Consider the following 17,300-nt stretch of genomic DNA (forward strand, 5'->3'; position numbering starts at 1 on the left):
TCGCTGGTCTCTCCAAGAGCCTCTGGCTGGCACAGTGTGAGCTGGGATGCCTATTCTGCTCCATGGCAAACAGACCCCAAAGTGGGAAAAGCCCAACCTTCAAACTCTCATCAATGGTTTATTTGCCCTGATGGAGGCTACAAATGCAGGAGACTAGAACAGACATCAGGGCTCTTGTGAATGACACTTTGAAGTGCATTATTAATTAGAATTAGCAATAATTAGATAATTTGGAAAATAGAAGTGCTGTTATTATTGGAACAAGCAGGACGACTGGAGCTTCTTAATGAACTGGATTGGGCTGTTAAACCTTGGACTTGCAATTGATGTGAATTCTTGGCTCCACACCTCAATGTGGGACCTTCTTACCCAGACACAGAATTTGGAGTCTGGCAAGAGACATGTGCTCTGTGTCCTGTGTCCCTCTCACACATTCCCCATCCTGTAGCTGCTCCCCTACTTTTGTCCTGCATGACATGGCCACAGAGGTGCTAGGCAAGACATGGACAGTGGGAACAGAACCATGGATGGGGGCAGGAGATCATGGATGTCAAAACACCCTTCTTTCTTCCTTTTTTTTTTTTTTAATAAGGAATGAGTGACGCATGCAGGATGCAAAATGAGAAGGTTGATAATATCTAGTTTAAAAATATGCTGTCTAAAATCTTCGAAACCTTAACTGCCTTTATTTTTGTGTTTCTGTGTCAGCATCTGCCAAGCGGGATCCAGACGTGGGAAAAACACTTGTTAAAGAAGAAGTGTTGAGCCTCCACCGGGAGATTCGGGTCGGGAATGGTTTGTGAAGATGGTTTTCCCCTTTTCCCGCTAACGCACTGCCGGGATCTCTGCAAGCACGGATGCTCCGTGCCCCGCTCGCAGTGATGGGCGCTGGGACCCCTCGGGGGCCGCTCTGGGGGTGCCCGCGGGGAGGGTCCGGGCGGGCGGGAAACCGCAGCACTGATTAACCCCCGGTAATAACTCCCGGCACCGGCGGGGGCTGCGGGGCCGCGCCCGCGGCTTTTCATGAATGGAGCGGCCCCGCCCCCGAGCCCCGCCCCGAGCGGCGGCACGTGCGGGGTGTGCGGGGTGTGCAGAGTGTGCGGGGTGTGCGGGGTGTGCAGAGTATGCGGAGTGTGCGGGTGTGCGGGGTGTGCGGGGTGTGCGGGTGTGCGGGGTGTGCGGGTGTGCGGGGTGTGCAGAGTGTGCGGGGTGTGCGGGTGTGCGGGTGTGCGGGTGTGCGGGGTGTGCGGGGTGTGCGGGGTGTGCGGGTGTGCGGGGTGTGCGGGTGTGCGGAGTGTGCGGGGTGTGCGGGTGTGCGGAGTGTGCGGGGTGTGCGGGGTGTGCGGGTGTGCGGGGTGTGCGGTGCGAGGTGGTGTGTGGTGCGGGGTGTGCAGAGTGTGCGGTGCGGGGTGTGCGGCGCAGGGAGCCGAAGGAGCCGCTGCTGAGCGGGCGCAGGGGGACGACAACGACCGGACGGTGGGAGGTAAGGGAGGGAGTGAGGGTGAGGGTAAGGGGTAAGAATTGGGGAGGGCACTAAGGGTGAGGGAGGGGAGTTTGGTTTCTTCTTGTCATTGGGGCGTGCGGGGAACTGGCGTGTAATGGGTGCTGTAATGTATGTCATGTATGGATTTATCCAGTCCAGGGAGAGAAGCATTGGTTTCTATTCAGAATTCACAATGTTACTGGAAAGACATCTTTGGATTTGCTATAGCTAAAGGTGAGTGTTTCTGCATTGGGAAGAAATTCCTGCAGCAGCGGCACGGGGTGGTCTGGCAGCCTGCTTGAGCCTGGAGGAGCTGGGAGAAGATGAACCAAGGTAGATTCTGGGGAATTGTTCTGTGTGGGTTGGGTTTTATGCTGTGAAGTGGCTCCTCCACCAGTTCCGTGCCTCTACTGCTGTCTTGCCTTTTGCAGGAAAGACCATTTCCCCACTACAATTCAGTCACTGGAAGCAGAATTCAGCCATCATTTGGAGGAGAAAATAAGAGAGACTAAAGTCAATTTCTAATGTGATTTCTAGGCTCTGAATAGTTTCAGGCTAATTGCTGGAATTAGGTGCAGACAAAAGCTGCCTCTGCTCTCAAAAATGATCCCCAATGTCTCTGCTTTTACATTTCAACAGAAAAGAACTGGGTGGTTTGAAGCAGAGGATGAAAACACCGATAGTGCAGCCTTCCATGGAAGTTGGAGGAGAAATGAACTCAGGTAAGAACAAAGACAAAAAAGCTGATGTCAAATTAAAACAACTTCAAACCCCACCTGAGATTTTTCCACATTTGCTATATGTCACGACTAGTTCTTCTTTCCAGCTCACCTGTGAAGCTCTTGCTCTTCCTGATATAAGAAGGTGCTGAGAGTGTGAAGTCCCAAACCAACCCCTTTGTGAGACGCCACTGGAACGTCTTGCCAGTGCCAGGAAACCCCTGTCCCCGGGAAACCCACCGTACCTCAGAGGCTCCCCCAGCTTTCTATTTTAGGGTGGTGTTTGCAATGGCAGCCGCATCTTCACCATCTCCTGGACAACCAAGGAGCCGAAGCTGATGGATCACGTGCTGTCAGCTTGAGCCATGATCCCAGTGACCTCAAGCAGAGGAAAGACTGAGGTTAACCCACCATGCCTTCCTTGCTGCTTCAGCCATACAGGTCACAGGTGATGAGATTGCTGGAGGAGTTGGACCATTACTCTTCCCTAACCCAACTCATGTCCATCTACCAAGCAATCAACAGGACCACCTTCAACTGGACGGACAGCCGTGTTACTGAGTGGGAGAAATTTGCCGAGCTGGCTAAATATGAGCCAGAATCCCAGAAACCAACTATGAAAGCTCTCCTGATCGTGGCGTACTCAGTCATTATTGTCATGTCTCTCTTTGGGAACATGCTGGTGTGCCACGTGGTGCTGAAGAACAAGAGGATGCACTCAGCCACCAGCCTCTTCATTGTCAACCTGGCTGTGTCTGACATCATGATCACGCTGCTCAACACACCTTTCACTCTGGTAAGTGGCTGGCTGTGCTATCCCTTCAGCCACAAGGGGAGCCTCCTGCCCTTTAGAACTCTGGTGGTCACAGTCTCTCTGTGCATGCTCTCCTAGGGCTGAGGTGGGAACCCAACACCACCAAGTCTAATAGACAACTCTACCAGGCAAGTAAAACACTGTTCAGAAACCTGTGGGGTCCCTTTTCTCTGTTAGTCTCTGTATCTCCTAGAGACTCTTAAGTTTCTTCATGTGTGCCACCAAACCCCAGCAAGAGCTTCTCAGGGAATGAGAACAGGTACCTTGGTGAACATGTGCTTTTAATGTTTGTGCAGGAGAGCACTAGAGAGTCCCTTAGTAGGGCAGAACAGCCCGAATGCCAGTCATACGAGGTGACCGGAAGAAAGTAGCTGAGCTTTTCAGAGCTGCCAGATGGGCAAAAGGCTTCAGTGAAAGCTCTCCAGACCTGACAGTTGATACCAAACCTTGGTGCGCTTTTTCCAAATATAGTTGTTAGTGCAATAAAAAGTTATTACTGCTGTTCACACATAATGGCCAGAACAGGCCAGGAGGGCTGCAGCAGCACCACCCCATAATCTGAGGGGTTTGACCTTCTAAATTCTTCTGTAAAGGTAGAGCCCAGTGTAGCTGATCTTTCTTTGGGTTTCAGGTGAAGGTGCCCTCCCAGCCAGAACCCCTGAACCAGTTCAGGTGCCACCCAAGGGATTTCCCCATGGATTTGTTTTCAGCATGTTTTCTGGCTGATGAGTTGTTGTTTCCCCTCAGGTCCGGTTTGTGAACAGCACATGGATTTTTGGGAAGGCCATGTGCCACATCAGCCGCTTCGTGCAGTACTGCTCCCTGCACGTCTCCACACTGACCCTGACAGCCATCGCTCTCGACAGGCACCAGGTGACACCACCCACCCCCTCCTCCCTTCCAAGACCTTCCCAATTCCCCCTCAATCTTGGTCGAGCCATGGGCCCAAGGTGGATGAATTTGGGGATTCAACCCCTCTCCAGTGAGAAGGCTCTAGAGCTTCACTCAGAGCCCTCCTGTGCCAGGGGCTGGAAGGATTGATGGACTTCTGTGGGTTCCTGAATATGGGGCAGAAGTGAAGGAACAAAATGGCATCATGAGTTTCACAGGGTGCTCCCAGATTTCCAGCTAAAAAGGGTGAGGACACCTTTTCCACCCAGTCTGAAGAAAGCTAGGTCCAGCCTAGCTCCAGGTATGGCAGGGCAACTGATTCCAGAGGCTTCATCTTGTGTGCAGGCCCTGGAAAGGTAGAGAGCCAGCACTGAGCACGAAGCACTACTTCAGCTGTGCAGAAACTTCTTCAAGGTATTTTGTTTAACACCCAAAGCCCATAGAACACCAGTGTGAGGCATCCTCAGCTCAAATTGTGATTTAGTTGTCTATTTGTTCTTCTACTCTTCTTTCCCCATTGGGCATTTGCTGTGTCATCAAGCTGCAGGGCAGATGGAGTTAAATTCTGAGACCAATGTCCCGTGGTGGAGCCATGGGGCTGATGCTGGACCAGTACAAAGGGGAGTGGCAGAGGGGAAATCTCTGCTGGAAATACTGGGAGGAGGCTTGAGCTGTGAGAAGGTCATGCTCGCTGTCTGTCCGTCCATGGCCATGACAAATGCTGTCTGCGAGGGCAGTGAGGGCAGCCGGGGCCATGGGCTTGTCCCTTGTAATCACTGCCCTCTCTTGTGCCATCATCAAATAGTAACTTCCAGACTATCAGATTTCACCAGCTGAAAGATCTAAGAGTGTAAATTTCATGACAGGTGAGTTGCTGCCTCAGCAGAGGGGAGGAGGGCTCAGTTTCACAGGCCCAATTCGAACAGGAGATATTTTTTATGTAGTTCATACAGAATAAACAAACATATCCTGGAGTGAAGGCACTTGTGTAGATATCTTCTTTTTTCTGACCTAACGTAACCCCCAATTTAAGGAAAATGGTTCTCACAGAAAAAGATAAAATTTAAAAGTTCTTCTGAGCAGACTGAGAAATTCAACATTTCCCATTTTCCAGGTCACTCTAATGAGCAGGACATTTTCCTAATCATGGCCATCATTCTCCTATGATTAACTGTGTTACGTTGTGTCACAAACTGCCTCTGCCATGTGGGCTGGGAGGGGCTTTGCTTCCCTGTGGCAGAGGATTCACAGCGGAGTTTCTGTTGCAGGTCATCCTGAACCCACTGAAGCAGAGGATGTCCCTGACGAAGGGAGCACTGAGCATCTCTGTTATCTGGCTGATGGCAACCTGTTTCTCCCTGCCCCATGCCATCTACCAAAAGCTTTTCCAGTATAACTACAGGTGAGTGATCTCCCCTTCCCAGTGAGTGTGCAGAGGTCCGGCAGCCCCCGTGCAGTGCTGCTCAGCAGGGAGGGTGCTGGAAGCTCCCAGGTGTGGGGCAGGGTGCTGTGGGATCAGAGGGAGCCAGTGTGTGGGTGAGATCCCACTTCCTGCAGCAAAGGCTGGGCTGTGCAAGTGCTGCCTGGCCTGTCGGGGGCACACGCAGCCCCCGGTCCTGGGATCGCCCTCACCACCTCCCACCACCCGGACGAGGGGCTGGGTCCCACTCCCAGCCCCTGCTGGGGCAGCTCCAGGCGCAGCCATGGCCCTGCCAGGATGGACTCTGTCTGGAGAAGGTAATTTTCTCCCGAGGGCCTTTCCTCTTCCCTCCTTGTGCCTGCTCAGCTCCTCAGACAGAACAAGACCAAGGCCAGCCAACTCGCTCATGCAGGGAGGAGAGAGAGAGAGCCAGACTGCAGTTTGGAAAGGAAAGAAAATAAACCTCATGGTGGGAACACCTGGTACTGACATCAACAAGGCTCTGTAGGGAGCAGGAGGAGGGGACTGCCTCGGTTTGTCAGCAGGGCCACCCTTGTCCACAGGACTTCATATACTGAGTTGCACGTTGTGGCTTCCCTGTATTTCATCCATGTGGATTTGTGAATCAGGACCAACCTTCCTTGAAGCTTGAGGCTCCTCTGCTCAATGTAACACAAATGAGAAAAGCAAAGCAAAGCCCTCACCCCCTCCTCTGTGGCTGAGCAGTGCAGGACTAGGGGGAACCAGTGTGGGGCTGGGGGGATAACTGTGCAAGACATGTCGACCAGTGCTTGGGCCGGAACCGGAGCTGTCCTGGTGTGCCATGGTGCCTCCCCACAAGGGAAAGGAACTCTTTGCTTGGCTGAACACAGCAACAGGAGCTATTAAAAGGAGATGAAGTAGAATTTCACACCCACATGAGGACTGCTGAAATGTCAGAATGAGTTCAAGGTTCTGATCTAGAGAGAAAAAAAGTTAATAAAAAAGCGCAACAGCTTATCTTCCCACAAATGGCTCAGGGATGGCATTTGTCGCTGCTGACACCCTCTGCCAGGGAGAAACACAGAACCAGAGCTTCGGGGTTTCTTTGCCCTGTTCCTCTGTGGTACCCAAACTGTTCTGTCCCTCCTGTCTCCACCAGCCTGTGGCATTGCTGTAACCCCTCCTGGCGAGAAAACCGTAATGGTACCCAAGTGGGATTTTTGTGGCGGGTATCACACTCTTGGTGCTGCCCTTCGCAGGAAAGTCATTCTCGAGGGCACAGGGATAATCTTACCATGTCCTGTGTTTTCAGGCTGAGATCAGCATCCCAAGGAATGGGGCAAGGAGGCACTGGCAGGAAGCAGGAGTGAGATTTCTATTGTAGACATTGACCTTCTGTATTAAGGACAAATATTATTTGTTACAGCCCAGCCAGGTCCCTCCCTGCGGGAGAGCACGAGTGCCTGCACAGGCTATCACTGCTGTGGTGTACGAGGGGCTGCACCAGCTGGGAGTGTGAACGGGGCTTCACAGCCCTCCCCTGCCCGTGCTTGTGCCTGATGTGACCGAGAGACCCAGGGGATATCATACATCCAACTGCCCAGACTGTAAACACGGGCAGGGTTTCTGTGTGCTCACGTTGCTCCCCAGCTGTGCTCGGGGATTAGGGAACAAATTGCTCATGAATGAACAAACGCCATGATCTGTTTCTGGGCACCTGTCTCTGCTCATCCTTTGGCACAGCCGGAGGAAACTGAGCCCCACATTGGCATGAGGCAGCTCAGCGATATAAGGACTTCCAGGACATGCTATTCCTGTCCCTGCTTTCCATTGAAAAAAAATCCCAGTTGTAATATTGCTTATAATAACTCCTGCAGGGCCAGGGCTCCTGAGATTCCCACCAGAGAGCAGTTGGGATTCTGGGATGGGGAAAAGGGGCTCCACCAGCATCCATCTCTCTGGCTGCACTGCACAGCAGTGTGTCTGAATCCCTGGTCATATCAGAATTCACCAAAACAGTGTCTTGTCTGGCCCACTTTGGCAGGTCCCCTTTGGCAGGCAGGCTGGCAGAGCTGCCTGCAGGCAGGGTCTGGCCTCACCTGTGCCAGTGGTGAGCCATATCTGTGGAGGAAAAGCCAAGACTGAAGTTCAGAAAAGATGATTTTCCCTCCTGAGTCAGTCCCACTTTCAAGCAGCCCCTCTAGGTCCTCCGTGTTTGGCAGAGCTCAGCTCCAGCACCTATTGACACCCCTCTGACCTCAGCCCCTGCTCCAGCTGCCTGTTCTCAACAATCTTCTATTTGTGGCACAAAAGGCAGCTCCAGTGGTTGAAAACAGGATATTAAAGATATTAATCAATACTGCAAAGAATAATGCAACTTGATGGGGACTAAAGTCTGTGCTAAATAGAGGACAGCAGAGTACAAGGACTGAAAAGAGAAGGACAAAATGAATGCAAAAGAAGGGGGAAAGGAAAGAAAGGGAGAAAATATTCACTGGAAGTAAATGTGCAAGTGCTCTTTTCTCCTAATGTTCCATCACCCCAGTCACCAGCTGCGGGGTGTGGAAGGAACACACAGTGCTGCAGAGGGTGCTGGGGTTGAGAGCCACTGCCGGGCACTGGGAACGTGCCAGGACCCCGGGCTGGACAGGATGGGGGTAAGGGGTTGTTAAAATGAGCAGTTGCACATAGTTACACTTGGTTCTTCTGTTATTTAATTCTCAGAGGTTCAACTGGAGCCGAGTCACTAATCATCACACCTGTTTTAAGAGGTAGCAGTAAGATTTTAGCAGCTGATGGCAAGAGAATGGTGGGTAGGGAAGGGAAGGAAGATGGGCTGTTTGTGCCCGCGAGGCTTTCTCACAGCTCCCAGTCTCCAGCAGCCCCTTCCCTCCCCTCCAAAACAACTTTGGCTTTTCACCGCTGCAGCAGTTTCTGCTTTGGCCAAGGGGTCCTGTGCTAGGGAGGCACGGCAGGTTAAGGGGTCCTGGCTGCTGGGGGGCACGGCAGGGTGGGTGCACCCATGGAGGGCAGGGCCTGCAGGCTCTGTCCCCACTGTCCACACTACACCTCTGAAAGGGTGGCCATGGGTGGTGTGAAGACCCCCAGTGTGGTTTGCCGAGCCAGGAGCACCATTTGACAGCAAAGACCATGTGCCGTATCTGGCCTATATTTCTTTGTTTTCAAGGGAAGCCACTGTCCGGAGTTTGTGCCTCCCTGATTTCCCTGAGCCCGCAGAGCTGGTGTGGAAGTATCTGGACCTGTCTACATTTCTCCTTCTTTACCTCCTGCCTCTGCTGATCATCACCATCACCTACACGCGCCTGGCCAAGAAGCTGTGGCTCCGCAATGCCATCGGGGACGTCACCACGCAGCAGTACATCACCCACCACAGGAACAAGAAGAAGAGCATCAAGATGCTGATGCTGGTAGTGGTGGTCTTTGCGGTCTGCTGGTTCCCCCTCAACTGCTACGTGGTGCTCATCTCCAGTCTGGGCATCAAGACAAAGAACTCGCTCTATTTCGCCCTGCACTGGTTTGCCATGAGCAGCACCTGCTACAACCCCTTCATCTACTGCTGGCTGAACGAGAGCTTCCGCGCGGAGCTCCGGGCGCTGCTGGGCCTCTGCCAGAAGGCCCCACGGGCTCAGGACCACGCCCTGCCCACGTCCTGCCACGAGGTGTGGATGGAGCAGGCCAGGTGCAGGAAGGGAACTGTCTCCCAGACCATCTGCTCCACCGGGAACCTCCCAACAGCCAACACGGACCTGTGAGCCGTGGGGCTGAGGGGAGTTACCTGGGTGTGTGGGACATCAAAAGGCACCTCCCTGTCTCTCCTCAGAAGCCAACTGAAGTTGCTGCTCTGATGTTTCACTGCTGATTTTTGGCTGGTCTCGCTGTAGCCCCTCCTATTTCTTGGCATGGAGGGTGCTCAGCCTCTCCAGCACCCTACCAGTAAAGCCCGTGCTGCAGCTGGCCCAGGGAGCAGGAGTACATGCAGGGCACATGGAGCTCCTCAGACACAGAAATATGCTTTTAGGCATTCTCATTTATTGTTATCAGAGGTAGTGAACCCGGATTGCTATCACTGCTCACGCTGGCCTGAGTCACTGGCCTGGAACACGTGCCACGACATGGAGCTCGGCACAGCATCAGAAACAGATTGTCTTTGAAGGAAGGACTTGGACATCAGATGAACTTCATCCATAGGGAGTTTCACCAGATAGTTTATAGCAAAGTCTTCTGACAGAGGTAAAGGTTTCCAACAGCAATTTTTCCCTCAGATGCTGCTGTTCCTCCTGCCCCATCTCTGTACCACTGAAGGCAGCTGGAACCCAGCCCCGAGGCAGAGGAGCAGGGATGCACCTCAGGAGCCATGGCTGCAGCCTCAGATGGCATGGTGACCAAGTAATTTAGTCCATTGAGAATTTCTTTGTATTATAAATATATTAATTCAGGAAATAGAGGTACAATGGTACTCTATGGAAGGCCACAAAATATTTCATCAGAACTGTAGCATTCACTCACTGAAGAATGGAATCATTCTGTCTCATTACTAATTGCTGTAAAAGTCTCATTTAAACAACAGGAGGGCAAAAAAGGACCAGAAGGAATGTCCTGTGAGGAGCAACTGAGGACTCTGGGGCTGTCTAGTTGGTGCAAACCAGGTGATGAATTCCAGTAGCCCAAAGGAGCCGTGGCTGCTGGGAGCAGGGGTGCTCCTGGTCTGCCCTGGCCATAGCTGGGCAGAGCTCCTGCCCAGGGAGGAGGGGAGTGCCCTGGTGGCTGGAGACGATGAGGACGTACTCCCAGCAGTTCCTGGGGCATGATAATCCAGACCAAAGAATGGAAACCAAGGACTGATTTTTTTTTTCCATTTATGCAGCGAGAAGGAATAGGAAAGAAAGGAGGGGGAGTCCTCTCTTCTGGCCACTTGACCCCAGTTGGGTGCATCCCTGCACCTCGGGTGTGCATTGCAGTGACCAAAACAGGAGTGGCAGCAGAAATGGGTGTATACTTGGTCCCTGAGGCACCTCGCTTGGAAGTCACAGTTATTGAACATGGGAATTCAAAGCTGCCTGTGCTGGGTGCCAGTGCTACCCTCCCTCTGTGTACAGCAGGGTCTGTTTTCAGTCAAAAGACCTCATTGGGAGTTTTTTTAAATGTTAAAATTATCTCTAATTATTGAGCATCACTTCATTTAATTATTAAGAGAAGTGGTCATTTGCTTTTTTGCTGTTCCTCACCCCTCATCAGCTTTTGGTGAGGGGTTCTCAAAGGCCATGAATTGTCTTTCATATTTCTTAGGTTTATTTTCCTTCCTTTCTTCCTTTAAATGGCTTTATAACCTTTTTCTGGATGAATCAAACACCTCACTCCAAAGAAGTGGGTCTCTCTTCGCACTCCCTTGACCTGCTGCTAATCCCTGAAGTTAGCCATCTCTTGCTGTGAGAAATAACCTGGCTGGTTTTGCTTGGATCTGTCAATCGCAGCATCTCCTCATTGCTGCATTTTTCTCCCCTAAATGGGCAGGATGTAAGAGCTGACTGTATCACATCTCTCTAAAGGCTCAGCTATCTGGACTGATAATTATCAATGCCTGCATGAGATTCAGAGCCTCGCATGCTTCGCCCAATGCCTCGACACTCCCATATCACTTGAGGATACCCTGACTCCCAGCAGCACCCCTCAGCAGTTCTCAGGCAAACACAGGATGCAAAACATCAAAAAAGCCATAGCCTGAGTGATGTTTGACCAGGGCAAGGGCAGTGCCTGAGGGGCAGGAGGCTGCATCCCTGATGGACTGCAGGCGAGCAGTGCTTACCGAGACAGGCTCTGGAAAAGGGAATCTGTGATATTCTGCTTTTGCTGAGTCTGAGTCAACTCAGCAGCAGGTAAATAGATGCTGAGACATTCCTTAATCTGTCTCTGGTCCCGCCGCCCACCTTTGGGAATGGCTTCCTGAGCAGTGGCAGAGGCAGCTTGGTGTCCGAGATCCCTAGGACCAAGGGAGAGCTCCCAGAAGGGGGACCCCGGGCTGCCCCGCGTGTGTTCCCGGCCTCATCCAGACTGTGCTGGTGGGCGCAGGGTCCTGCCCCGGCCGAGGCAGCAGCAGCACGGTTTGGTCCCTGCAGCCCCGAGGCTGGAGCCGGACAGGAGTGTGGCGTGGGAGGAGAATCCCCTGGGAAGCCCGAGCCACGTGGAGAGCCCTTGTCCTGCCTGCGGAGCGAACCCTCGACCCGCGCCCTCGGCGGCTGCGGGTGCGGCGCCTCTCGGCAGGCGAAGCCCCGGGAGGCAGAACCCCGAGGGAGAGTTTGGAGGGCAGATTATTGAAACACTGAGTCACTACAAGTCTACTCCAGGGAAGCTATTTGAGCACACACAAATCAGTGTGCAAAGATCCAACGAGACATGTCTGAGTGATTAACAGCCCAAATTTATTAAGGTTAGCTCATGCCAAATGCAGCTGAGTGCCTTCAGCAGAGTTGCTGATGAAGACGATAACAGGGAACATAGTGCAAGGGATACCTGAATTCCAGAGACAAATCCTCTTATATAGCCCCATCACATAATGAACAAAGAAACCACAACATGCCAACTAGATTAACAAAAAGCAAGCAGAAAAAAACCACAATGAGTCAGAAAATTAGCTCAGGAAGGAGAAACAGAATACAATTATCATCAGTTAGCTCTTCAAGTGAAAAACAGTATGGAGGGGCTGGCCAAAGCATGCTGCAGAGAAAAATGGGAATGTCCTCTGTTAAATCCAGCACAAACCCTGGGAAGTAGGGGTATAGGTGAGTCAGAGTCAGACCATCATTTTGCACTGAGAAATAACTTGGCAGCTTGGGTCATTCATGGACCAGGGAAGGAAGAGGGAGGAAGGAACCTGGACGTGAGAGGCACACCCAAATTCCCGCGTGGGCGATGATGCGCAGCCGCCCTGTGCCCCAGGCAGCGGGAGAGCACCTCCCTCAAGTCAGGGCACACAGCTCTGCCCTCTCACCGACTGCAAAGTCAGCCTGCCTGCCCCCCCATAGAACCCCCTGCTCTCCACAGAACCCACCTGCACCCCACAGAACCAGCCTTCTCCCCCCTCAGTCCCCACTGCCTCCCCCTGCCACTCCTCCTGCACTGTGGTGGGCAGGGAACACTTCTGATCTCCCAGACTTTGGATGGAGCCCAGACAGGAATACTGGCAGGTGAGGGCAGGTTTAGCACCAGGCACAGGGTGCAGTCAGTGCTTGGTTTGAAGACTGCTGGCATTTCCCAAGTGATCCCCACCCCAATTCCAAGGTCTGTTCCTGAACTGCTCTCCCAGGGTGATGCTTGAATACTCCCAGTCCTTGGCTCTTCCCGATCTATGCTGAGCAGGTACATCAGAGGCCAGACCATAGGTTCTGTTAGGAGATAGTTTATGATACCTAACAAAAATGATGGCAGCAAGTTTCAGAGCAGCAGATTTTGTACCTATTTTTGAGACAGGAAAAATATTTGCTTGTGGCCTCATCCTGTCTCAGGCAGTTTCCCACAGGAATTAAGCGGTCAATTAATCAATGACCCCAACCTTTTGCAGCTTCTTTCTCCTTCCACAGCTTATTTTGACCTTTTACTGGTAATACATGCCAAACATGGCAGAATTCAGAACACAAGAAGTGCCTGAATCACTTCCATGATGGATTTACCACAGTTCCATTAGTGGGGACCTGCAGCAGGCTGGGTGGCCCTGGGCTGTTTTGGATAGTTTCACTTGCTTCTGAACTGTGATACACTGCTTGGACCTTCCACCTTCAGATTAATAAACCGAGTCCCTCCTAAGGGCTGGAAAAGAATCAAGTTTTAGTTTTTACCACTGTAGTATTTCCTTCACAGTATATTGTCTTTCATGAACCCCTCTTCACAGGCCAGTTATTCACCTGCTTGTCTCTAATTCCTGCCCTGTTCTGAAATGAAATGCACCAGTTGCTCATGCTGAACAACAGTGACTGACACCAATGGTTCTCACATGGAGGTGGCCATGGCTGCATTCCAAATAAACTCTTCCATGCAGTGTCCCTTCCCTCTTTACACTCACATTTCTATGGTAGGATATCGATTTTTTTCTCTTTATTAAATTAGAAGGTTCATTTTAAGAAACCTAAAGCTGACTTGAACATAAGGGTACCTCTGTGTTCTATTTGAGAGAATTGCATTAACTTGCCTTCCTTCGCCTTCCATTCAGGGGAATATAAGTATTCTGCTGTCCTGCACAGCTTGCAGGGCATGATGTAGGAATATTCATTCTCCAGGAGAACTGTTATGATTAACAGAGCTAATAAAGACCATAAATATTTAGCAATGTATTCAGACATCTCAGCTATAAATGGGAACAGATTCATTGCTTGACTGATTCTCCACTTCTTTGTGGAGCCCAGTTGTCTAATACTTTGTTTTTCCCTTGTTTCCTCTGGTCACTGTGAAGAAAGGAGAGACTGAGGGGGAAGGTGGGACAAGTGTCCTATTTTCCTATCTGTACTGCTGAGCATTGCTAACACGTTCCCTGCTCCCCCTCCCTGTACAAAGTGGGGGATAGGAGCCTTTTCTCCATTTCATTTTGGTCTGTATTGCTGTGTATGTTCACACACACGCACGTTCCTGACACCAAGCTGCCGTGCTTTCCATGGCACAGGTTCTGCAGGGCTGGAGCACGACCCTGTCGGTGCCCGGGGTGGGGGACGTGCTTCGGGAGGACCTCTGGGCAGGAGCCGGGTGAGAGCCCGGTGAGGAGCAGAGCAGCTCACAGCGCCCTGCTCTCGGTGGAGCCGCCCTGGCCCGTCCCCCCGACCCGGAGGAGCGGCCCCAGAGCCGCGCCTGACCCGTCTGGCTTTGGAGGTGGCCGGGGCACAGACCGGGGGTGTCGCATGCTCCTTGCTCTGACTTGCTAATATTAACCGTAGGAGGTAAAAAATGATGAAAATTGGCCCTGTTGTTATTGTACTTGATTAAGGTATTTGTAATCCGATAATTCCATCAAAGCGGCTCAGAGGAGGATGAGGGGGAGTGTGAAGAGGTATTGAATGGGTTGTAAAAACACTTTATTCTTTTGCTAAAGCTCCTTCCCCAATGCTGCTGCACTGGAAGCCAAACCAGCTCAACACCCAGGCTATTGGCTCCCGTTAATGTACTAATTGTCATGCAGAAACAGGCTGGCCAGGCTCAAAAACCTCATTTACCACCAGGGCTCAGGGCAGGAATACAGGAATTTCACTTGGAATAATAATGTATTTTTGATGGATAATAATTATTGGCATCAGGCTGTCCCCGAAGACAGAATGTTTGTTTGCCATCAGCACGGCTCTGGAATTGGAGATGGATTTATTTTCCCTTAAAAATTAACAACTGCTGCTAATAAAAGGAATTGAGAATTTTTTTTTTCTTTTTTTTTGGTGCGGTGGATGTTGTTGCTCCCAGTTTGGTCCCAATTGAGACGGTTTGCTCTCACTAATGTTCCCTTAATTCCCTAAGCACTCTGTCCCATTCCCCAGGGTGTAGTGGCTTGTCTGCCCACAGTGACTGTGGGTGAAGGAGGCACTGCCTGGGTGGGTGCTGAGCAGCCAGGGATGCTGGGGATGTCCCAAACACACTGCTAAAGCTTTTCAGCTGCTTTTTGAAAGTACCCGTGAGGAAGGTAGAAGAACAATACATTTCTGTCTCTGGGCAAACACATCCAATTCAATAATGTGCTGTGAAACGTGTTTTCTTCACTGGTAATAGTCCTTGTGTCCTGCAGAGGCATGGTGAGGTGAGAACTGAGCATGCGGGGGAAGCCTGGGGGAACTATAGAATTAGAAAATCAGAGAACAAACCTGTAAAAACATCACCTGTGGGGAAGGAAAGCAGAGAAGGGAAGGAACTCCAGTCTGGAAATTCAGTTCTCTCTAATGGATTTCAGTCTTCAGTTTTAGCAATGGAAACTTACCCACCTGTCCTGCTGTCCTTGCAGGGGCCAGGGGCATGTGGAGGGCAGTGCAGGGCTGAGCAGGATGTGCCCAGTGGGAGGAGGGGTTTATTATGGAGCTGAACGCCATCGAGGCCCACGGGGATGAGCGATTCCCACGCAAGGAGCAGAGCAAAAGGGGGTTAAGCATCCTCTGAGCCTGTCCCTCCTGACATCAAAATCAGGTGAAATTTAATTACTGCCTCTCTCCTTGAGTTCACCTGTGAGAATCCCCTTCTCTCCCTGCCGTTGTTCCCTGAGATTTCTGCTCTTTCCTCCCCCCAATGGATGCACACAGGAAGGCTGGAGAGTGGAACTGAGCCCCCACCATGGGAAGTCACTGCGTCTTCACTCCCATCCCTCACCTAAAGCCACTGCAGCGGCTCATCACCATCACTGGGCCTGGGGACGTGAGGGATGCTTGGAGAGCAGCTCTGCTCCCCCTGCCTCCAGGGTCTGTGTGCCTGAGGACAGGCTGGGAGTGGGGACTAGCAGCAAGTCCAGAGTGGGAAAAAACAGTGGCACCTTCCTCCCCCCCTCCTTCCTCTCCACAGCTCCCTCATCCCGGGTCCGAGACCAGTCTGCCACAGGTGTTTGAGGTTTCCTCAGTGGTGAGCCTCCTAGTTCGGGTTAGGTGAGGAAATGAAGTGTGAAAGCAGGAAAGCTGTTTGCCGAGGCGCTCCAGAGCCGCCGGTGTTACTCCTGGCGTTTGGTCGCTGCCCTCTGCAGCTCGGTCAGACCCGGCTGAGGAGCGAGGGCTCCCCTCTCCTGCATGGAAAAGGGCAGCCTTCCCCTGCCCACTGCTCCCTTCTCTGCCCTCCCCTCCCTGTAACTACGATGTTTAGGTTTGTGTTTTAACACAACGTTGTTCTTGATCCAGGTCATCACAGCCCAAAAATGGAGAAGCAAACACAGGGCTTCAGGAAAAAGTCCAACTGTAAAAGCACTTGCTCTGTGCCTCCAGAGGTTGCACACGAGGAAGACCTTAGAAAGCTCCTCTGACTTCACTGTCCACAGACCACACAGTCCGTGTTAACTCAGGGCTCATTGGTTAGTCTGGTTCCAAGCAAGATCCCACCCAGAATACTTCATTAGTGATAACACCTCCTCACCCTGGCCAGCCTCCTCCACGGCTCCCCTTTGCCACTCAGTGCTCAGGGGTAGGAGGACATGCCCTCAGAGGGAGGTCCCCTGTGAGAATCATGCGAAGACCCCACCTGTTTGCAGTCTCACCTCAGCAGGTCTAACATAATCTCCTCTCAGGGGTCACTGTCCACACGGGGACAGAGCCACAGTCTCCACCTCTGCAGGTACATCCTCAGGGGGTGCAGGTGAGGTATCTCCTCCCACACGTTTCACCTGAGTTCTTCAAAGCAAAACCTCATCTGTCAGGAACATGTGGCTCAGTAGGATTGCTGTCTACAAGCTGTGGCTGCTGGGAGCAGCAGGACACAAGTCTGCATTGCCCCTCCAGAGACAGCTCAGGAGATGGTGCACATGCATCGCGTGGGCCAAACAGCATTCCCTGGCATTCCCTCTGGAGCTGGAGGCTTGCCAAGCTGTGAGTGCCTTTGCATAACTCTGCATCCCAGCTGGAGATGTTCCTGCTGGAGGCAGCTGAGGTAAGGACCATGTACTCCAGCACCTTGACGTGCTGCCAGCCTCTCTGCAAAGCTGAGGTGGCTGAGGTGGCACCAGGACTGGGGTGGGAGCCAGCCTTGCCCTGACCACCGAGGAGCAGGTTCTCAACCTCACACTTCTCTGCTTGCATGGAGCACATATGTTCCTCTGCCAGCCTTACTCCACATACAGCTACCTCTTTTCCCAGTGTGGAGGAGGAGAATCCCAAGTACTTTGAGGGGAACACGGTTGGTTTATTATCAGTCCTTGTGCATCAACCAAAGACAAGGCTGACAGCCTCAGCTGCTGCAGCATCTCTCTGAGAAGCCCTGCCTGCCCTGCCAGACAGGCCCCTGCCAGACAGGGCCCACCAGCCCCCTCCAGCCCCTGCAGCA

The 17,300-nt window shown here is 52.1% G+C and overlaps 1 protein-coding gene across 4 annotated transcripts; it reads left to right on the plus strand.

The window, feature by feature from the left end:
- Nucleotides 1-1,398: 1,398 nt before the first annotated feature.
- Nucleotides 1,399-14,718, plus strand: LOC135421244 (G-protein coupled receptor 83-like). Of its 4 annotated transcripts, none has more exons than XM_064669514.1 (6): nucleotides 1,399-1,483; nucleotides 2,123-2,205; nucleotides 2,310-2,998; nucleotides 3,764-3,889; nucleotides 5,176-5,309; nucleotides 8,497-14,718. In XM_064669514.1, the coding sequence occupies exons 3-6, from the start codon at nucleotides 2,615-2,617 to the stop codon at nucleotides 9,080-9,082; spliced, it is 1,230 nt and encodes a 409-aa protein (XP_064525584.1). In that variant the 5' UTR covers nucleotides 1,399-1,483; nucleotides 2,123-2,205; nucleotides 2,310-2,614; the 3' UTR covers nucleotides 9,083-14,718. The 4 variants fall into 4 exon arrangements, with proteins under 4 accessions (XP_064525584.1, XP_064525583.1, XP_064525585.1 ...); XM_064669513.1 differs by lacking the exon at nucleotides 1,399-1,483 and adding an exon at nucleotides 1,564-1,816; XM_064669515.1 differs by lacking the exon at nucleotides 1,399-1,483 and adding an exon at nucleotides 1,564-1,717.
- Nucleotides 14,719-17,300: the final 2,582 nt, after the last annotated feature.

This window comes from Pseudopipra pipra, chromosome 13, assembly GCF_036250125.1.
Source record: "Pseudopipra pipra isolate bDixPip1 chromosome 13, bDixPip1.hap1, whole genome shotgun sequence".
Lineage (NCBI taxonomy): Eukaryota > Metazoa > Chordata > Aves > Passeriformes > Pipridae > Pseudopipra > Pseudopipra pipra.

Excerpts from the sequence above, each read along its gene's own strand:
- LOC135421244 (XM_064669514.1), top strand. The coding sequence starts at position 2,615 with ATGCCTTCCTTGCTGCTTCAGCCATACAGGTCACAGGTGATGAGATTG. Across the intron at positions 3,890-5,175 it reads TCGCTCTCGACAGGCACCAG|GTCATCCTGAACCCACTGAA; the intron begins GTGACACCACCC and ends TTTCTGTTGCAG. Across the intron at positions 5,310-8,496 it reads CTTTTCCAGTATAACTACAG|GGAAGCCACTGTCCGGAGTT; the intron begins GTGAGTGATCTC and ends TTTGTTTTCAAG.